This window comes from Alnus glutinosa, chromosome 13 (genome assembly GCF_958979055.1).
Source record: "Alnus glutinosa chromosome 13, dhAlnGlut1.1, whole genome shotgun sequence".
NCBI lineage: Eukaryota > Viridiplantae > Streptophyta > Magnoliopsida > Fagales > Betulaceae > Alnus > Alnus glutinosa.
In genome coordinates, this window is record NC_084898.1 from 25802869 (window position 1) to 25824265 (window position 21397).

The following is a 21397-nucleotide window of genomic DNA, read 5'->3' on the forward strand; positions in this document are numbered from 1 at the left end:
CTCAATTTTTTTGAAATATATATATATATAACCGGTTTCAATATTTTCTAAAACTGGTAACCGCTCCGGTAAGGCTGGTTATCGGTTATTTCCAACCGGATACCATATTGATTGGTTGGTTACCGGTCGGTTATAACCGGCTGACGTTACACCCCTAGTCCCGCTCATGCGTAAGAGTATGAGTATGATTTTTTTTTTTTTAATTTACTAAGCATTTAAAGATTCCTCGGTAATCATAGTCATCATCCAAATTTATATCTTCAAATATGTATTGAAATTGTTGTGTTTTTCTTATCCTCAAATATAATTTCATCTTCACAAACAGCTTGTTTAATAACTGAATCGAGCTCGAGCCGAACTTGACCGAACCGAGTCCAAACAAATTAACGAGTAGATTTGTTGGTTTAGAGGCTTTGGGTTGTAGAATTAACAATATTAGATGATGCGGTAAGAGGAAAATAAGTAAGAAACATTAGGGTCCAAATCAGAAAACGAAAAGTTGTAGGGACTCGTATTGGATAAAAGTAACATGCACTATCAAAAACTAGAAAGTAGAGACAAAACGAAACTGTGGAAGAAGGAAGGAAGGAAAGAAGTAAACAAGGGGGTGGTTCTGTTTTGGTAGAGACCATGTAAATGTATGGGTCGTTCTCGTTGGATCTGAATCTGTAAACAAAGAGGGAAAGAGGAAAAGGAGAAGAAGGAGGAGATCATCAGAAGTATTCCAAGAAGAGGAAAAAACGCAACAGGTAACCCTAGCCCACCTAACTCCTTCCTTCCTTGTGCCTCCGTGAATTTATCAGGTGAGGAATCTCAGTGATTGTCGGATACATAATCCGATCCATCCCTGGAAATGCTCAGGGCATTAATCGTTTCTATTTTACAAAGTGTCAGTCTGATCTGGACTTTGTCAACTATGTTTTATTTTTATTTTCATTTTGATCAGGATTCGTGGAAACCTCCGTAAACTTGTGGTGCTACTGCTTGGGCTTGCAATCGCTGTCGCTACCATAAATATAACGCGAAGGATGCTCTCTGTTAGCGCCAATCGACCTCTTTGGAGGGAATTGTTTACATAAGACAACTACATAAGAAAATGGTGCTGGGTAGAATTGTGGATTTTATTTCCGCTGCATCAAGTCGTTTGTTGGCCCCACAGTCTTCTTCTTCTTCTTCTACAGTACCGTATGTAGCGGTCGGAATGTCGCCTCTACCGCCCTCTGCTAATGTTTTTGGTTTCGCCAACAACAACAACAACAACAATCTCAGACACTCTTCCTCTCTCCAGGACTTCTCTGCTTATCGTCAACTTGACCCACAAGGAAGTGATCTCGTCAACCACTTAAAGTATCCACATTCGTTGCAGAGAGAAAATGCTGGCTCTAGCTTCTCGAAACAGAAGGCATTGCCGGGAGGAACCCCGTCTAAGCGCGCCAAGTGGGTGCGACTTCTCATGCTTATCCTGTGCCTCTTGCTGTTGGGTCTTCTAATTTATATGATTTCGCTTTATGTTTATTCTTATTGGTCTCAAGGAGCATCCAAATTCTACGTTGTGCTCGATTGTGGAAGTACCGGAACTCGAGTTTATGTATATCGAGCATCTATCGATCACAACATTGCTGGAACTCTTCCTATTGTCTTGAGTTCTTTAGCGGAAGGTCTTCGCAAGAAGCCTAGTTCACAGAATGGGCGTGCTTATGATCGAATGGAGACTGAGCCTGGGTTTCATAAGTTAGTGCGCAATGCGTCTGGCTTGGGGGCCGCAATTAAGCCGCTTGTTCAGTGGGCAGCGAAGCAAATCCCCAAGCATGCACATAAGACCACCTCTCTCTTCTTGTATGCCACAGCTGGGGTTCGCAAGCTGCCGACTGCCGACTCGAAATGGCTTCTAGACAATGCGTGGTCCATTCTCAAAAAAACTTCACCCTTCTTGTGCCAAAGAGAGTGGGTGAAGATTATCAGTGGCCCAGAGGAAGCTTATTACGGATGGATAGCACTTAATCATCGCACAGGTATGTTGGGGGCCACACCAAGAAAACCAACCTTTGGTGCGCTTGACTTAGGTGGGTCGTCGTTGCAGGTTACATTTGAGAGCAAGGAGCATGTACATAATGAGACTAGCTTAAACCTTAGAATAGGAGCTGCTAAGCATCATCTCACTGCCTATTCTCTCTCGGGCTACGGTTTGAATGATGCGTTTGACAAGTCTGTGGTTCATCTTTTTAAGACGGTTCCAGAAACCAGTAAGAGAGATATAGTTAATGGGAAAACAGAACTGAAGCATCCTTGCTTGCATTCTGGGTACAAGGAGCAATATATTTGCTCACAGTGTGCTTCGAATTACCAGGAAGGTGAGAGCCCTGTGATTGCAGGAAAAAATCTGGGTAAAGGAGGAAAGTCAGGCATTGCTGTGCAGCTGCTTGGTGCTCCGAACTGGGAGGAATGCAGTGCGCTGGCAAAAGTTGCTGTTAATTTATCTGAATGGTCAAGTAAAAACCCAGGCATTGACTGTGATTTGCAGCCTTGTGCTCTTACTGATAGTTTTCCTCGTCCTTATGGCCAGTTCTATGCGATGTCTGGCTTTTTTGTGGTGTATCGGTTTTTTAATTTGACTTCAGAAGCCACACTAGAGGATGTTTTGGAAAAGGGTCGTGAATTCTGTGAAAGAACTTGGGAAGTTGCAAGAAATAGTGTTGCACCTCAGCCTTTCATTGAACAGTATTGCTTTAGGGCACCATATATTGTATTACTGTTGAGAGAAGGCTTGCATATTACAGATAGCCAGATCATTATTGGTTCTGGAAGTATTACTTGGACTCTTGGAGTTGCCCTTTTGGAAGCTGGGAAGGCATTTTCATCTAGAATGCGGCTTCGCAGTTATGAAATACTCCAAATGAAGATAAACCCAATAATCCTTATTGCCATTTTGTTTATTTCGTTGGTGCTCCTAGTTTGTGCATTATCATTTTTTGGAAATTGGATGCCAAGATTTTTTAGGAGGTCATATCTCCCACTTTTCAGGCATAATAGTGCGTCGAACACATCTGTTCTTAACATCCCATCTCCTTTTGCATTCCAGCGTTGGAGTCCTATCAGTTCCGGTAAGCTCCTCTACAACATTTCTGATTTGTGTATAATTCTTCAATTTTCTAATATTTTGACTATTAATATATATGCCACATATTTGAAACATATGACCTTTTGTTTATGACTATCACTTTGTTATTGTTATGTTTTTCTTTGAAGAGAAAAATTATGTTCCCTTTCTCTAGCATTTGTTGATCTTCCTTTGAGAGAATCTTCGAATACTTGACATCATGGACAGTGTCATTGGTCATTAATTTCAAGTAAGATAACAATTACATGAAATAGAGGTTATCCAAATTATTTAAATTCTTTTGCATGTCTCAAGATTTGTTATACTTATAAAAAAAAAAAAAAGATTTGTTATGAAAGTATTTGGGGACATGGATAAAAACCATGATAGAAGTTGCCTTATGCTGTCTCGTGACTTTTGAATCATTCTGTTCAAACTTACTAGTGTAGAATTATACGACAGACCATTTCTATCTGAAAGTAATTCTAGGATGAGTAGATCTTCCTAACTCCTGAGAGAAATTTGAACAATGATATGTTTAAGATATTAATTTCAAGCTAGCCTGGTTCAGCGACACTCTACACTTTTGTATGCACTAGTGTTTTTCATTCTTAAAGTTGGTTCCTTGCTCTATGTAGAAGATGATGTCGGGCCTCATCCAGTTATCCTGGTCAGTGGAAATCATGAATCAATTCTTTCTTTTTTTGATAAGTAATAAATTGGTTTTATTAAATGCGTAAGGCGCCCATAAGTTCACTGACAGTTTACAAAGGAATCGCCCAGCAAGAAAGCAAAAAACGATACAGCCCACAAAAACAAAATCATGAATCAATTCTATTTATCAGCATTATATCTGTAGTCTCTAGGACAAGTAGATCTTCTCCAGCACCTTAGAGAAATTTAAATGATGATATGGTTAAGATATTAACTTTAGGGAAAATATCAAACTAACTCCTTGTGCTTTGGGCTGTTATCAAATAGTTCATTGGATTTCCAATGCCTTTTCCTTGTCATAGGAAGCATATAACTGAATACTTATAAAAAAAAAATAAAAAATGGAAGCAAATAACTGAATAACAAATAGTAAACCAAGAGATTTGCAGTCCATATATCAAACCTTATGAGACGCTTTATCTATCGATCCAAGAAGAAAAATGTTAATGACAATCAATGCTGATGGGAGCCATGGAACCGGTGGTACTCCTGAAAGTTTTGGATTTCTTTCATGGAATGAAAAGCCAAACTCCCAGGGATCAATTGAGCCAAATTGGCCCAGTTATTTATTATCCAATCCAATCATCACTTCCGTCCTAATAAGCAGCAGTCCCAATTGAAGATCCAAGTACAGGCTCAAGAAACACAATGAGCTTGATACAATTCACTGGCGTTGTAACCTCACTAAAATAGTAGTAAGGTACTACTATTTTAGTGAGGTGACAACACCAGTGAGAGGAGGTTGGCAAGAATGCGAGGCTCTGTGAAGAAGGCAATTCCTACAGTGGGGACAAGCATGACTGCTATGGCGTTGATTGGTTTACCATGTGACCTCAGCTCCAACCCCTTTGAAAGGGGAGGGTCTCTCCCTCCACCCCACCTTTTTTCTAGGGTTTGTTTTTTAAAGAAATGATAAAAATCATTCTCTATCCCATCTTTCACCCATCTTCGTATAGTGTGGGTCCCACAAATCTAATGGTGAAGTTGCAAAAGGGATGGTTGGGAGATGGGATGGAGAATGATGTGTAACATGGCTCTTTTTTTATTTGACAATTTTTTTGGTGCATAATTAGTATTTCACAAGAGTTTTGTTAAAAAATGGATGGGATATGGATGAAAGTATGATACTGGCTCAAACAGCTAGGAGTTATTTGATAATTTGTCCATGGATCTGTTTGATGATGGCCCAAAACACGGGGAGCTAGTTTGATATTTTCCCTTGGTTTTAAACTAGTTGGATATATCATCAAATGGAACACTACGCTTTTGACTGCACTATAGTTTTTTTATTTTTGAAGTTAGTTCCTTGCTCCATATAGAATATGATGTCTTCCCTCATCCAGTTATCCTGGTCAGTGGAAATCATGAGTCAACTCCCTTTATCAGCCTTATGTCTATGATCCTTTTCTTTTTCTTTGTTTCTTATTGGGTGGACTATTATCCCTCCTAATTTTCTTTCCCACTCTGCCAGTTGTAGATATATTTATTTTAGGATAAGTTCTAAGGTGATTGTTCATATTTCGATAGAGAACTGTGGAAATCCCATCTTCATTCTATTTAGTTTTTAATGTTTTAAAGTTTCTTCTGAACTGCTATGTCATTCTATTGGTCAAATATCTGTGTAGCAATACCTGAAGGGGAGAAGTTATTAATTTTACATTAAAGTTGGCACCATGTACCTGGCAAAGATAATGACATGTTTAATGGAAGAAGTCTGCTTGCCATGTTTATGTGACTGTTTAAGATTTTCTTTTGGAAACTTGAGAAATTGAGGTCTCTCTAAGAAGAAGGTTCTTTGGTGATTATGCACGTTAGGCAGTGCTTACTCACAAGGAGGATGAAATGGAGATTGACAGTTAGGCTGCGCGTAGTTACCTGGCTTGAAATCTTTGCTATCTTTTTCCATCCAAAATTCTGTTTTTCACTTTCATAACTCTTCCCACTAGCCATGGCTAGGCCTAACCTTTTATTAAATTTCTGCAAAGAGTTTTTAAGCATACTTTTAATTACGGTCCTACTTGTTCTTTTTAGATATCTGGTGTCACAGCCATTAGAATAATGCTCGTCTTTTCTGTGGGATTTATTTATTTTTCTTAAAAACCTGTTATTTTCAGTTGATTTGGTTATTTGTCTTAGACCGGATATTACCATTTGTTTGTACTGTTACGTTCTGTTTGTATAGATGATTTTATTCTTACTTGATAAACCTCAAAGGTAATGCCAAATATCCTATTTCGGCAGATGGAAGAGTGAAGATGCCGCTGAGTCCAACAGCCCAAGAAATACCATTTGGCTTTGGACGGGGTCTCAGTGGCAGCAGCAGCAGCAGCATCCAGCTCATAGAGTCTTCCTTATACCCGTCAGCTAGTAGTGTTTCACATAGTTACTCCTCAAATAATTTGGGGCAGATGCAATTTGATGGCAGTACAACGATGGGTTCCTTCAGGTCCCCTCACAGAAGTCAGATGCATCTTCAAAGTCGAAGATCACAATCTCGAGAAGACCTTAATTCTTCACTAGCTGAGGCACACATGGTGAAGGTCTAAGGCTGTGATTTTCCAGAAACACTGGTATCCTCACTTAATTCTTCTCCAATTTACATTTTTCTTACAAAAAGGGGAAAGGGATATCAAAATCTCCGTAGAAGTTGTGCTATACCTATTCAATTCTGACCCTTCTTTTTTGTACCATATAGAGCCCACTTCAGCTGAGAAATAGTTCAGCAGAGAGTTTTGATTTATGATTTTTTTTCGTTAGTTCCATGTTTTTCGCTGCATCCTCCAAATATGAAATCAAAGATGACTGCTTGAACTTCCCTCATCATCTCGTAAAGCCTAAATTGCGTAAGAGGAGAATATCTGTTAGCTCACCTATAGCTATCAAAACAGAGCTTTCAAAATTTAAGATTTCCATCTTCAACTAACACCAACAATGATGCTATTGCTTCGTCCAGATTTTATTTTGACTTTTAAATTTGAGGATTGAACCTCTTGCCCTTTCATAAACTTTAACTATCAAGGCTCAAGGCTTGTTTGGTAATGCTTTTTAGAGATTACTTTTTGGTTGTGATGTTACATAAAGGTGAAAGTTATTATGAGTGTTTTATGGATATTTTGTGTTTTGAGTTGTTTGTTAATACTTTTGATTTCTTTACTAAAAGGCAAAAACCAGTAAGAAAAAAGTGTTGCCAAGCCAGCCCTAAATTTTCATTCATATTTTACTGTCTTCATGCTTTCCATTATATAAGTTTTTGTCTTTTTTTATTTTATTTTTCTCCATGTTACCAGCGTGTAGAAGTAGTTTTGTGAAGGATTATTGTGGGGCTAATGATGAGCTGGTCTGGTCACTGATTTCAGCAGATTCTGGCCGGCAGAGATTTTAACACTTGTTAACTGGATTCTTTCACAAATTACCCAGTTTAAACGCTTGCCTTGGGATGGGATTCTGGCCCATGGTTTTCTGCACCAGTGGTTATGTTATCAGTCCATGTTCTGCCACTCCTATCGATCAAGTTTTGGAAGCCCCCCAAATTTTCAAGTATTAACAGTCAATCAGAGCAAGCCGTTGACAAGTATTAGGGGAAACATTTGCTGGACGACTGAGATTAATGATTCCATAACATATTTTCTTCATATCATTTTAGTCTAGACCAGGGTAAGATGTCACTTCTTCCTTTCTTTGGTTAAGCATGTGATGAGACGAATTCATTGAAGAGATGTATCCTGGGGAGCAATCATTTAATAACGATATACACAAATCACCTCTTATACGTGAGATATTCATTGTTTAATTTCATTATTAACAAATTCCACCTGCTTTTTGGAGAAGTTTAAGGGTAACAATTTGGATACAAACTAATTAAGGTTCAGTGGTAGATTATTGCACTGGCTTTTTAACACCATCTATATAGGGATGTATATGTGGATGCAAACGTGGTTATTTGTAATATCTACAATAGCATTCGTATCATGTTTTTACTAATCGCATTCGAGTGGTTATTACAGTTATTAAATGCGGTTATGATCTGTTATTCACATATTAGACAATGAGACTTTTGGGCCTTCTTTGGGTTTTTATTAAGACCTATTTTAAATGATTTTAAAAAATAATTTAGACTGAGTTTTAGTAATTTGGGCTATTTTAATTTTTGTAAGTCATAATCTTTTGAAAATATATTGATTTAACATTATTTTTATATTTTTGTTCAAGTGTTACATAAGAAAGCAATACAGCCAACCAAATAAATATAAACATAACTTATACCTAATCCAAAACCACATTATTTTGGTATTAAACACCTAAACGGCGTAGTTTTGGTGTATTTGTTGTGTGTGTATATATATATATTTAAAAGAAATACATAAAATATATATGATATAGAAATGGGACGTATCTATGATTATTAACCACATCCTCATATTCTAAACTGCTATCTGCATCCATATATGCAGATAGTGATATTTGTTATCTGCATTCGTATGTGCGGATAATGGATAACAAATAATTACAGATAACAAATATTTGTGATTAACATTTGCTTGCATGCACACCTATTCTATATAAATATTACCTGAATAGCTTTGAAAAAATGGTGCTAGATGATTCGGCTTACCTCCTGGAGTTCTAATATAGAAGATTTGCTATAGTTTAACTGACTGTCTAGATTGCAAGCATTTACAAGGAAGGATAAATGTGTACACCAAATAATGTTGAATTTAAAAATTTAACCACCACACAAACAACCATCAAATGTTATAGCTCTGACAGATTCACATGGGTTTCAACATTAAATGGCCTAAACACATAACTCACATGGGTTTTTGGAAAACCCAAAACAAATCCAAAAATTTTGTGTTGCCAAACAAAGCCTTAAGATTTCAGTTTTCCGTTTCCAATAGGTTCTTTTTTTTTTCACTATTTTTTTTTTTTTTGAAGAGAAATTGTAGCTTTCCATTAACAAACCTGTTCGGCACATACAACATCCATTACAACAGAGGGAAACACACTGACCCAAACATGTTAACTATGCTGGGCTACAACGACCTTGGCTAGCTGGTAAGCAACCATGCATGATTCCTCCACGCCCTGCATGACCAACCCTCCAATAGTGAAACATCCCTAGCAGCAACCGTGTCTCCATAATAATGTTCCCATAAATTCTGCAGCACTCCTCTGGACTCCTCAAAGCCAGGACAACCTCCCGAGCGTCGCCTTCCAACTCGATTGAATGGAAACCCATCTTGCTCTCAAATTCGATAGCCCTCCGAGCACTAATAACTTTAGCCACGGTTGGATCCCTAATATAAGGCAAAATTGAACACTTCGCCGCCATCACTTTGCCCGTTGAGTCCCTAGCAACAATCCCCACCCCCATGAGCTTCTTCCGCCCATCCAAGGCCGCGTCCCAATTTATCTTAATGTTGCCCACAGTTGGTTTAGTCCACTAAAAGGAAACATTTTGACCACCATTAGACAGGGCTACAACATCTATGAGGGATTTTCGAAACTCATCCAACTCCTCTGTGGCGCCTTTCAACAAACAGGAAGGGGATTGCACCGAGCCTCCGAAAACCAACCTGTTCCGGTGAAGTCAGATCTTGTGGGCAATCATGGCAAACAGCTCCATCCCCCCATTATTCAACCTGTCACAGAGGTAACTAAAAATACTGAAGAAATCCTCCGCCACTATGGAGCTCTTCTGAATGGGTCCCCCGCAGATTCCTCACACCAGTCGGGCTGCATCACACGACCATAAAGCATGGCCACTAGTCTCTGCTTTAAGTCTGAGACATAACGGGTCAGAAACCAATTTCCTCTTAAATAAATTACTCTTGGTATTTAATTTTATATATAAGTTATTTTATAATTTTATGACAAACTTGGCTCAAAATTAGTTAATTAGGGTTAATATTTTTGTCAATCTATTTAAGTAATCGAAAATTATATTCTTTGAGAGTGAGATACTCTTGTTAGATAATAGACTTCTCGATTTTTTGAAAGTGCAACTCATTTTTCCTTTAGTTGTGAGACACAATCAAACTCTATTATTGGCAGATAATGTTCAACATAAAACTATCTTTATTTATTAATAAAATCAATATAGATTCTATCTTTATTTATGTTTTTTAAGGAAAAATATAATAAAGTCTCCTGAACTAATATCAAATTTTAAAATAGCCCCCTGAACTTTCAAGTGCACTAATGTGAGACAGAAATTTCTTATAAACTAATTTGCAGATTTTCTATAACCCATATATAAGAGTAACATGTGTTATTTAAGCATGTGAGAATCACATATTTTTTTTTATTTTTTTTATTAATGTTATTAAAAAGACATGTGAGAAGCACATGTTATTAAAACAACATGTGATTCTCACATGTCATTAAAACAACATGTGATTCTCACATGTCAAGGGACACATGTCAATCTTATATATGGTTTGTATGAAATTCTTACAAACCGATTTGTAGAAAATTTTGACCATTAATGTGACCCATCAAACTACCAAAGTATGCAAAAAATGTCACTTTTGTTGAAATATTCCTATAAAACCCTTATTCTCTTAAAAACTAAAATAAAAATTTAATAAAAGAACTATTTAAAAAAAAAAAAAAGAAATTTTAAAAAAATATTAATATAAAACAAAAAAGTTAAAGAAATTAAAAAATTTTAATTAAAAGAAAAAAAATATATATTAACAATGACACGTGTCGTCATTTTATTGATGCTGACGTGGCATATTAACGGAATCTATCAAGCTTTTTGAAGGAAATTTGACTGCAGTGAATGATTTGGTTTTATATATATATATATATATATATATATATTAGTAAGAGTGACACATGTCACCATTTTATTGATCTTGATTTTTTTATTTTTTTTTCTTTCTATTCAAATATGGGAAAAGGGAAAGGGGATCAGACTACAAACCAATCGAGCCACAATGGAAAAGGTAGCAAAAAACAAATACAAACTGGTAATAGCAGGCAATGCAATAGTAATCATCTATGATTCTAGAAAAATCATAAACAAACCGGACCTTTCCTGGGGCCACATTAGGTGTTTTTAAATGGAGAAATTACTCAAAGTCGAGCCCCAACTAGTAAACTAATAGAATCCATAAAGTATTTTGACGAAATTTGACTACAATGACTAAATTATTATTTTTTGCATACATAAAAGATATTTGAATTATTTTTTATATTGCAATGAACAATTTTTAATTTAGGCAAATCACATGGATTGATTTTACAATTATTATTATTATTATTATTATTATTTTTGTTTAGTTTTTTTTTTAATTTTTTTTAAAGCATAAGGGTATTATAGGAATATTTTGACAAAAGTGGCATTTTTGGCATATTTTGGTAGTTAGATGGATCATATTAATACACTTGAAAATTTAGAGACTATTCTAAAATCAACTGTTTGTTCATTGATTTTTTTTTTTTTTAATATATATATTTCCTTTTTCTTTTCTTTTTTTATATTAATGCTGCCATTAAAAAAATACGTGATTCTGGCTGAGAAATACCTACATATACTTTCAGAGATTAGTTTGAGTAATTTTTCTAAAAGCCAGTTCGTAATTGAGAAATTTCTCGTATATATGTTATGTGAAGCGACATATCCATCTGTGGTGGAAATACACACTCGTGTAAAGCTGCTTGTGCTAATGAAGTAATATTGTAGGGATCAGAGGTTTTTGAGGTCGCTTTCCCTCACAAATATTCCGTGAAAGCCGTAGGGCACCCGGCGGGGCAGCTTCACGGCCGCCACAATGTCAAGATTGGGAGACTTGGCATCCATAACCAAGAACTTGGACTCTCCTGCCTTCTCGTCATGGACATACGACACGACGTACCCATCGTCCTCCTCTGCCTCTGGATTCCCCGGCTCCCTCGCCACGAAGAATGGCTCTCCCCCATAGCAACGTGGCCCGTACATTCTGCACGCCACCGTGCACTCCTCGCGCTCACCTTTAGATACGTCCAGCTTTACCACCCCCGATATCTTGGGCATTGGATCACCCACTGCCGCGTACACAAACTTGTTCTTCTTCCCCACGTATGCCTGATTTATCACCGCAAAGTCAAGATTTCTTGCTGAAATCGGATGCCTTGTTACAATCCCTGTCCTAAGGTCGATCCTCACTTTCTCCACCAACGCGTGGATGAGATCCATTCTCTCCAACGTGTGCTCCACTGACAATATGTTTGGTGCCACCATCACTATTTCGTTTCCGTCTTCTTCATCCCACGCATTAATGGCGTGTATGATGTTGAACCCCGGCACGTCGAACCATCTCATCTCCGACTCATCCTTAGCGTATCGAGGGATGACTCCGAGTCTAGGCACTTTGGACGGGTCCGAACCCACCGGAGACCCTCCCCCCACTATCATTTCCATGGGGTTCATCCCTATTTGTATGTCCGCAAATATGGCATACTTCTTTGTGATTGCGAAGTCATGGAGGAAAGAGGGACGGACCATGGAGAAAATGGGCACGTCTGCCTGTTTGGTCCCTTTTGCGTCGAACTGGAAGTAGGTCAGAAATGGAGGGATTGGGCCGTATCGAAAGGCAAACGCCTCGCCCGTCTCAGGGTCTACTTTGGGATGTGCAGTCATGCTCATGAAGAGCTGGCCATCGAAATCATGGCGACCCAGAGTCTCGATGTCTCCGTTGGAGGTCAATCGCACCGAGTAAGGAAGGTCAGACTCACCGAGGGCGTAGAGACGATTACCGAAGAAAGCCAAGCTGGTGTTGGCAAGACCGATGCCATTAGCAGGGTTGTATTGACCAGCGAAGACTCGGGCAGCGGAGAGAGCACCCCGCGCTGCCGATGCAGTAAGGCCATTGAAGCCCGAGAAGACATTGGGAAGAAGTGAACAGCCAGCTTCGCTTTCGATGGTGTACTTATAGGTCTTGACGTAGCGGCTGCAGAGGGTGGCTTTGCCTTGGGAGATCCGAATGGAGTGAAGCATGCCATCACCGTCGAAGAGGTGGTAAGGCCCACGAGGCAGGAACTGTGGGTTGGGGCCGTTGCGAATGTAAGCACCATCAAGGCACGGTGGTAGGGATCCTTGTATCACCTCGCACTCTGTTGGGGGAAGCTCCTCAAGAACCGGGGCAAAGTTGTTGGAGAGCACGCTTCTTGGGTCCACGGAAGGACGGAGGGGAGGGTCTATGAAGTTGTTGATGATGTCGTCCAATGCGTTGAAGATCACTGAAGGTACTGACACTGCTTGTGGTCGTTTCTTTGCCTCTGCTGCCAACGGAGATCTCTCGGCCAGTGGCGTAGCTGCTGGTGTAGCAGAAGATCTTTTCGATGATGTGGTTGTGGTGGTAGTGGTGGGCGTAGTTGTTTTTGCTCTTGGCATCTGGGCCTTTTCGTCAATCCCAACGGAGGATACGTTGAGGATTGGAGAATTATAAGGTGATAATAGTGGTGGTGCTCGGATGGCTTTGGGCGTGGTAATGGTAAAGGAATGAATTTTGGTGGCCATAGTAGAGACGAAGGAAGAAGAGAAGGCATCCATGTTGTTGTTTCCTAAAGAAGTTAAGAACAACAGAACAGAAATGGTGAGAGGACGCGGTGAGGGAGGGTAGGCCGGCTGTTGGGACTATTAATGAGCATTGGAGGAAAGCGAAGCGAGAGAGAGGCAGAGCCACACAGTTTGACCCCGACATTATTTTGGTTGCATTCCAGGGTCTATCAAGTAATACTAGGCCAACATCCGTCGTCTAATGCCCCGAAATTAAAGAGATCTTTCGCTCAAGTCACCTGCCTGGCCCGCCTCTCTCAACTCTCAAGAACTGTATGAGTACGTACCGTCCAGATATGTCAAGTGTTTGATGAGTACGCGCGACCCTTGGAAGGCAATGAAAAAGAAGATTCCAGAAAACTAACCATCGTCCTCTTTTCGCATGGAGTGAAAAATAAAGCAATCAAATTAATGATTCAAAGATAGGGTGGGTCCACCACTCTCTGTGCACAAGAAATGGGACGTGGGGAAGTGGGAACCTTACGCTTGTTCAGCTGGTAGGACCGTGTGCATTCTCTTCCTGATAATGTACAAGGCATGCATCGATTCCTGAAATTAGAAGCAAGGATATATGATCAAACGGGAATTCCAATTCTGTGGTGGAAAAGATTCTGAAGACGAGATATTTTCTATGGGAATCGTGATTAATGCACTCAGGGACCATCCTATTAAGTATTGAGTGAGCAATAATACTAATACCCCATCCCAAAAAAAAAATCATTCACTCAGCTTCCGACTTTCAACTAGGGGACCATTGGCCCAAAAAAAAAAGAAAAAAGAAAAAGAAAAAGAAAAAAAATTTCAGGATCGCATTGGTAGTGTAAATTGGGATTTTTTTTTTTTTTTTAAAAAAAAAAAGGAAAAAAGAAGAAGAAGATGTGCTATACATTTTTTTTAATTAATTATTCTTCTATTTTTATACCTTTCAAAATTACTATTAGATCAGTAGAGTCGATGTGAGCCCTACATATGGGCCTCACAGATCTCATTATAATTTTAAAAAATAAAAGGATGAAAGAAAGATCATGAAAAAAAAAAAAAAAAAAAAAAAAAAAAAAAAACATTTTTCAAAAGAGAAATGTTTGTGTTGGTACAGTTTTCTTTGTAGTATGAGCTGTCGATCATTTATATTTTTCATGTCTTTGAAATTTCCGTTTCATTGCAAAAAAAACTAACACTGTTAAGAAAATGCATTGGGGTTGCCAGAGCAGATTTCACTCTAATTGCTAAGTAAGCTTTTGAGGGAAAAGGATATTCAAACTTGAATATATAGGACTACACGTGGATTCCACAAATTCAATGATAAATTTACAAAAAAAATATGTGTAAAAAGAAGGATACCAAATACATCTTGTAGGCAAAACATGTAAACTAGGTATATATATATATTAAGAAAATGAAAGATAATGAACAAAGAAGGTAAATTAGATAATGTATATTATGTTTTCGGTACATAATGTTGTTTGAGACAAATCAAATCTAGTTCTTTAAGTTTGCATGAGACGTTAATTAAGTCTATGTTTTTAATTTTGATAGCTAAATCTTTATGTTTTTCTTTGGTTTTAAATAAGTTATTTCGTTGTTTAACTATCCAACTAATTAACAATAGGTCACGGCATACCAATCAAACTATATATGCCATGTAACGCTACTATATTCACATATTTCATGTGGCGCTACTAAATACTATTATTTCAATAACGCATCGGAAAATGACAGTCTTTTGTTTATTTAAAATAAAAATAAAAATAAAAATAATAAAACAAATCACAAACTCACTTTTTACATAAACGTAAATTGAACATCAAAACACTAGACTGAATATATATATAGAAATGTAATGTAATTTCCTTAGCATTTTCTTTTCTATAATTAATTGTATCATAGCATATATATATATATTGAAAGTAAACTCGGTAGCTATTAGATAATAATATATAGAAAACAACATTTAAATTAAAACATGCTAAACATTAACAAACTTTTCATTTTATTTTATAATTTGCTAGTCGTATTCTCCTTGCTAGCACTGAATTGTTAGGCATACTCCCCCACTTAACATTGAGTTGTTCATTTCTTTGTTCTTTTTTGAATTTAAAGGAAGAACACATTATAGCTACCTTATGTGATCTCTTGTCTTTACACATGTTGCCCGGAATTCTTTATGGTTAAATAATCTCTTTCTAGTTGCTCTAGAACATCCTCCCCCTTTACTGTAATTTGTAATACATATATGATCAAATAGTTTGTTGTTGGCCTTGTTTGGTTGGTAGTTGTTGGCTAGCTTCTTGTGTGTTAAGTTTGAGGGGAGCAAGGAAGATCCATGGCATAATTCTGCTGAGTTAGATGCATATATACCCGGAGACCGAAAAACTTCAATCCCGGTTAGAGAACCAAGATCTTTCATATGAAACATTTTTGAGTTGGCGTTTGGTAGGTGCTAGGCATTGATATTACAGTTTTGGGATTTAGAAAAGTTTCAATCATTGTATTGCATATTTGCTCTTCTTCTCCGTATCTTTGAAAGCACACTATTTTTTTTTTTTTTTTTTTTATGTAGGTTTGAAAGCACACTATTGATAATAGACAAATAAGGTAAACTATAGGTATACGTTATGTTGGTAATAGGGCCAACCCAAGTCACACACCCCATGGAATTTATATAGAAGACCAGCCCGTAGGCCCATAATGAATCCATGAACCTCGATCCTAGCTTCCACACACAGTAAGGGATCCTTTCCCAAATCCAGGAGCAAGTAGGCCTGTAAAACGGGTTTGGGTTGACCCGCCAACTCGTTAAGGATTAACCTGAATCCAATATAATTAAGTAAATGGGTTGATATCAACTCAAGCATGACATGCTTATTTTCCAGATAACTCGACACGATACAACTGATCCGTTTAACTAACTGTCGTGTCGGGTTGACTTACACGATCCGTTTCACCCGATTTTTTTTTGTTTCTTTTCTAAATCCGTTCTCTCAAAGATTGAAAATCATTCATCATATCCCTCAATTTAAGTCTCAAACCATTGGTCACCGAAATCCTCGTTCGATCTACCAGACTTCCTTCTTTGTATTCCTCAGATAACTTACGATTAACAATATTAGACCGATCAAGCGACTCCAATCTTGATTTAATATTTTTCGCTTTTCGAAGAACGGAGACCATGTCTGAGTTAATCCTATCCTTTAGCCCTCGAAGAACTTTAGCACTGTGAGCAGACTTGGTCTCTTCATTCAGGTCTTGAACGTTGAGAAGAAGATTGATGATCTCTTCCATGTCAGCCTTAATTCCAGCCACTTCTTCGAAAAACTGTGAGAGGTTCTGTTCATCAGCAGGGTACCTTTTGGACGAGAGAAAAATCAGGTGCAGAAGGATCACGACGGGCTTGGCGGCGCTGGAGAGTGATGGAGTGCAGAAGGATCTTAGAACAAAATGGTTTCAACTCGAATTTGGGCAGTGACTCACGAGCGGCGCTACAGAGTGTTTTTTTTTTTTTTTTTTCATAAGAGTGGAGGGAGATTTTGAACTAGTGACCTTCCTTTCATGAGGCGTGGTCCCCAATAGCCGATTGAGCTACCCTTTCGGACGCTCGAATTGAGTGTTGGAGCGAAGAAATGTGAAAGGATGCTAGGAGTGTCTCGACTTTTGTATATGTCTTTTTTTTTTTTTTTTAAAAAAAAAAAGAGGGTTGACAGGTCAAGTGGATTCACTCGTTTATAAACAGTTTGTATTTTTTTTTTTACCCGAATCTGTTTAGCCTAAACTCAAATCTTATAACTAATCGTATAAAAACTTGCCAGCTCTATGAACGTAATTGTGCACAAACCTACAATGTGTGGCACTTCCTCAAATCAAGGGATATCGGGTATTAAAAAATGGCACTAACGGAAATACTCCCACATAGTAAATGGAGGCACGAAGATGGTTAAACCGCGATGACTGTAAAAGGAAAGTTCAAACTAGGTAAAAGAGGACTTTTGGCCCCTAACTCAAACATCACACTTACTTAAGCATCATATCTATTTCCCATCGGCACCTACCGACATGCTCTTGTGCCTACATTTTCTTTATTTTACAGGTACAAATTGACCCATTATACGACGCTAGGAAACCCGAAACTATTCCAACAATTTGGTGCCATTTGCGAGAATGATTCTTCATTTCTAAGACAATCCAACATGTTGAATACTAGGTCATGGAGTACTAGACACAATGGAAGAGAAACCACCCACCAAGGAGGAGAAGCCCTCGGTGGAGAGGTCCTTGGAGGGGGAGCCCTTGGTAGAGGGGCTCTTGGGGGAGTAACTCCTAGAGGGAAGGTCCCCAGGGGAGGAGGTAGAATCTCGAATGATCCGAACCAGTGTATTGCTTCTCTTTAGGAGCAAATGCTACAAATGTCTCGGAAAATGGAGAAACTGGTAGAACAAAATGAGGAGAATCAGATCCTGCAGCGTTCTCCACATCATTTGAGAGATGAACTTTCTCAAAATGAAGGTTCAACCGAACCGAACCAAGTAGAAAAGAAAAAAATGGAGAGGATCGGCACGGTCGCATATTGCGCCCAGGTGTGGCGTTTGGCTCGTACGAAAAAATTACGAATGACAAAAAATGGAATCTGACAACTGCCGTGGGAATTCGGTATTGTCGGTCGCTGTTACCGAATTTTGGCTAGCCAGTTTGGCTGGATTCTGGCCGAGCTCCTCCAGATTCGGCCTAATTCTGGCCAGATCAATGGCCGGATCCGGTCAGATCTGGCCGAATTCTTGCAATTTTGGCTAAATCCGGCCGAATTTCTACAATTTTGGCTAGATCCGGCCGGATTTCAGCCATTTTGGCCAAATCCGACCGGACCACCATCGCTGAATTTCGTCACCGAAGGCTAACGATTGCCGGAATCTGGTGGGTGTCTGGATTGGATATCAAAATTTGGGACTTTTAGCAGTATATTCGAGCTACGAACAAACTCCGATGCTTGACGGCAGTAGATTTTCACAAATGTGCGTGCAAAGACGAAATACTTAAATTTGATCAAAAAATTAAGAAGGCTTTTATGGTCAAACTGAAAATAATTTTCCGTTAACCATTATTTTCACCCTTACCAAACACCATAAAATATCAAAAATCATTTTACGCCGAAACAAACAGAGCATAAATGAATTAGAAAATGAAAGGAAAACAGTATGCAGTGGGGAGCTTGTTGCATAATACTACTATACCTTTCACAGATGCAGTGATGAAATTTCTCTTACCTGAGAAGTTCAAGGTCCCACAAATTGAAATGTATGACGGGACCAAAGACCAAGTCGGACACATTGAAACTTATTGTGCGCATTTGATCCTTCACAGGATCCCATATATACGAGATAGCTTGCAGAGCTTTCCCCTTTACCCTTAAGGGAGCAGCTCGGAGGTGGTTTGCAAGCCTCCCATCGAAGTCAGTGGGAAGCTTCGATGATTTGGAATGATTTTTTCTGACCCAACTCATAGCTGGGTGGAGTTGGTCGGCAAATTTACTGACTTTGAAGCAGAGGGAATTCGAGTCTCTCAAAGACTACATGCTACGGTTTAACAAGGAGAAGTTGATTGTAGACGATTTAGTGGAAAACATCATCCTCGCATCCCTCCTCAGTGGAGTGTAGGCGAGTGGAACAATTATGGCCGAATTGGCTTGGAAGACTCCAGCCAATCTATAGGAGTCTATGGCCAAAGCCGAAGAGTTCATGAACGCTGAGGACACTATCCGAGCCCTCACATAATCGAACCAAATTACGAGGAAGAAGGCTCTTCTATTAAGAAGAGAAAAGAAAGCCGAGTGGACAGGAAAGGAGAAAGGCGTACGTCCTTTGAAGGATAGCGGGAAGCAAGGGAGCGCGCGGGTTAGAACTAGGCCCCAAAGCTTCATGTCTTACTCCTAATGCCAAGGCCTTGGAAGTCCGATGCAGATATAAGATTATTCGGGACTACGATGGTCAGGAAAGATGAATTCCTCTTGTCCTGTCTAACCAAGACAAACATTGTACATTTCACAAGGATTATAAGCATCGGTGTTGGTGGACCCGCCATAAGTGGTTATTGCTTGGGCATCAGGCATCTCTTCCTGACTTAAAGCAATGAGCTCTTGGATAGCCTCAGGTTTTGGTGGGTAGGCATTAAGGGAAACCTAGTGAAAATCTATCAAGTCCCGTGGGGGGGGGGGGGGGGGGGGGGGGGGGGTTTAGCCACAACCCCTTGAAATTTTCAAAGCCCCAGGAAAAGCTGTAAACCCAAGCCTTACCTCTGACCAAGGCCATGAAAGATAACTGCTTCAAGTACCTTTGAGACTTACCTTTGCAGGAGTGATACTTCTTCTTTAGCTGATGGCTCTTAGAGCACTTTTCAGATACTTGACCCTCAAGCTGTCGGCACAAGGCATTAGCCTTGCCCATGCTCTGTAAGGTTTCCTCTTTGTCTTGCCAAACCTATAACAGGTTCGAGCTCAAGGTTGCTCTTTCTGCCGCTAAGGTAGAATCTGGGCATCCAAGGCACTCTGAGCTACCTTTGCCTCATCTTTGACACTAAGAAGCTCATCAATTAATTTGGCATGCATGGCTTCGAGCTTCCAATGAAGATGCCTTTTGGAAAGTGGTAGCAAGTTCAGCACGCACAGCCGCGAGCTCGGCAGCCATCTCATCTGAGGAAGATGCCTTTTGAGTTGCAGGCTTGCAGCGACCAACTCCGCATCTTGTTCCTTCAAAAGGCCCTTTAGCTTGAGGTTCTTGTCCTCAACAGACTTTAGCCTGAGTTTCTCTTCATCGGCAGATTTCAGCTGTAGTACCCCAAAAATAAATACATATATAAATATATTTATTTAAACGGTTATGATAATTTGCAAAACCAAGACCCTTTGTTCAATTTGCATAGAAAGGGTTTCCAACAAAGCATCTACCAAACCCAAGTTAAAAATACTTTAACAAAACAATTTTTTTGAATTATCTTATGGTTTTTTCAAATGTTTAGGTTTTCTACCGAAAGACTGATTTCAGTCTGCATGGAAAATTTTAGAAGAGTTTTAAACCCTCCAGCTCATCAAGCTGCTGAATATTCAGTTTCCTTTGTGGTCCCGTATTCTCCTCTTTTGGATTGGCAATGGCTATCTTTTCCAAAAACACACAGGATACGCTTTGTGAATTTGACCCTTACCCTGTTTCTTCCTCTTTCCACATTTGGTGTCCTCCACTTCAATTGCATGGCATTATAATCGAGATTTTTCCTTAATAACTTCGTCCGTTTCTGAGATCACCGGTGTTACCATAGTTGTAGGAGACTCTCGTAATTTTAGGAAACTTCCTAAAACAGCCTCCTTCCTCTTTTGGCTAGGGTTGCGGCTGGAGAGACTTCCTTCACTGTCGAAGCTAGCCGCTGCCTCGTCGGAGTAGGTCCCCCTTCCTTCATTTGGAGATTGATCAGTCATCCCCTTATCACCTTCTGTTCGCCGACGACCAAACTTTGTATCAATACTTGGACCCTGTCGAATAACAGCCGAGACACGAAGCCAGTTGCTGTTAGGATAATTTTCATCAGAGCCATGAGGTTGACGTACACCTATTTGGCTGCATCCCAGTCGCCCATGTTTCACCACTCCACACAAGAAACAGAATCGGGGTAGTTTTTCATATTTGAAAGGGATCCAAATGGACCGACCTTGAACATGAAGCATTCTCCCCCTTGGCAAAGGCTTAATCAGATCAAGCCAGATTTTAACCCGAAGAAACTCCCCCCAACTTGCTTCTCCCTCCATAACGTCAACATCCTCTACCTTCCCCACTAAGGCTCCCATCTTGAACCCAACATCTCTGGCCATGCATGCGAGAGGCAAGTTGTACATGCGAACCCAAAATGTCGTCGTATCAAAATTCATATTTGCCGGAGAGGTTAAGCCATCAAATTCTGCTAACAAAATTAGATTTCCATCAAAAAGCCAGGGCTTGCCCTCCAATATTCGCATTTTATTGCCTATATTTTCAAATTTGGTGACGAACATATTATCTCCAATT

The 21397-nt window shown here is 39.2% G+C and overlaps 2 protein-coding genes across 5 annotated transcripts; one reads left to right on the plus strand and one right to left on the minus strand.

Annotated features, from left to right (window-relative positions):
• The first annotated feature begins 533 nt into the window (after positions 1 to 533).
• On the plus strand, positions 534 to 7578 carry LOC133853633 (probable apyrase 7). 4 transcript variants are annotated; one of them, XM_062289627.1, is made up of 4 exons: positions 534 to 803; positions 947 to 3101; positions 6053 to 6381; positions 7168 to 7578. In XM_062289627.1, the coding sequence occupies exons 2-3, from the start codon at positions 1097 to 1099 to the stop codon at positions 6355 to 6357; spliced, it is 2310 nt and encodes a 769-aa protein (XP_062145611.1). In that variant the 5' UTR covers positions 534 to 803; positions 947 to 1096; the 3' UTR covers positions 6358 to 6381; positions 7168 to 7578. The 4 variants fall into 4 exon arrangements, with proteins under 4 accessions (XP_062145611.1, XP_062145610.1, XP_062145609.1 ...); XM_062289626.1 differs by having other exon boundaries at positions 534 to 749; positions 7099 to 7578; XM_062289625.1 differs by having other exon boundaries at positions 534 to 749.
• Positions 7579 to 11398: 3820 nt separating this feature from the next.
• Positions 11399 to 13422, minus strand: LOC133853634 (probable carotenoid cleavage dioxygenase 4, chloroplastic). Its single transcript, XM_062289629.1, has one exon. It carries the CDS (start codon positions 13350 to 13352, stop codon positions 11508 to 11510), a length of 1845 nt encoding a protein of 614 aa, XP_062145613.1. The 5' UTR covers positions 13353 to 13422; the 3' UTR covers positions 11399 to 11507.
• Between the last annotated feature and the right edge of the window lie 7975 nt (positions 13423 to 21397).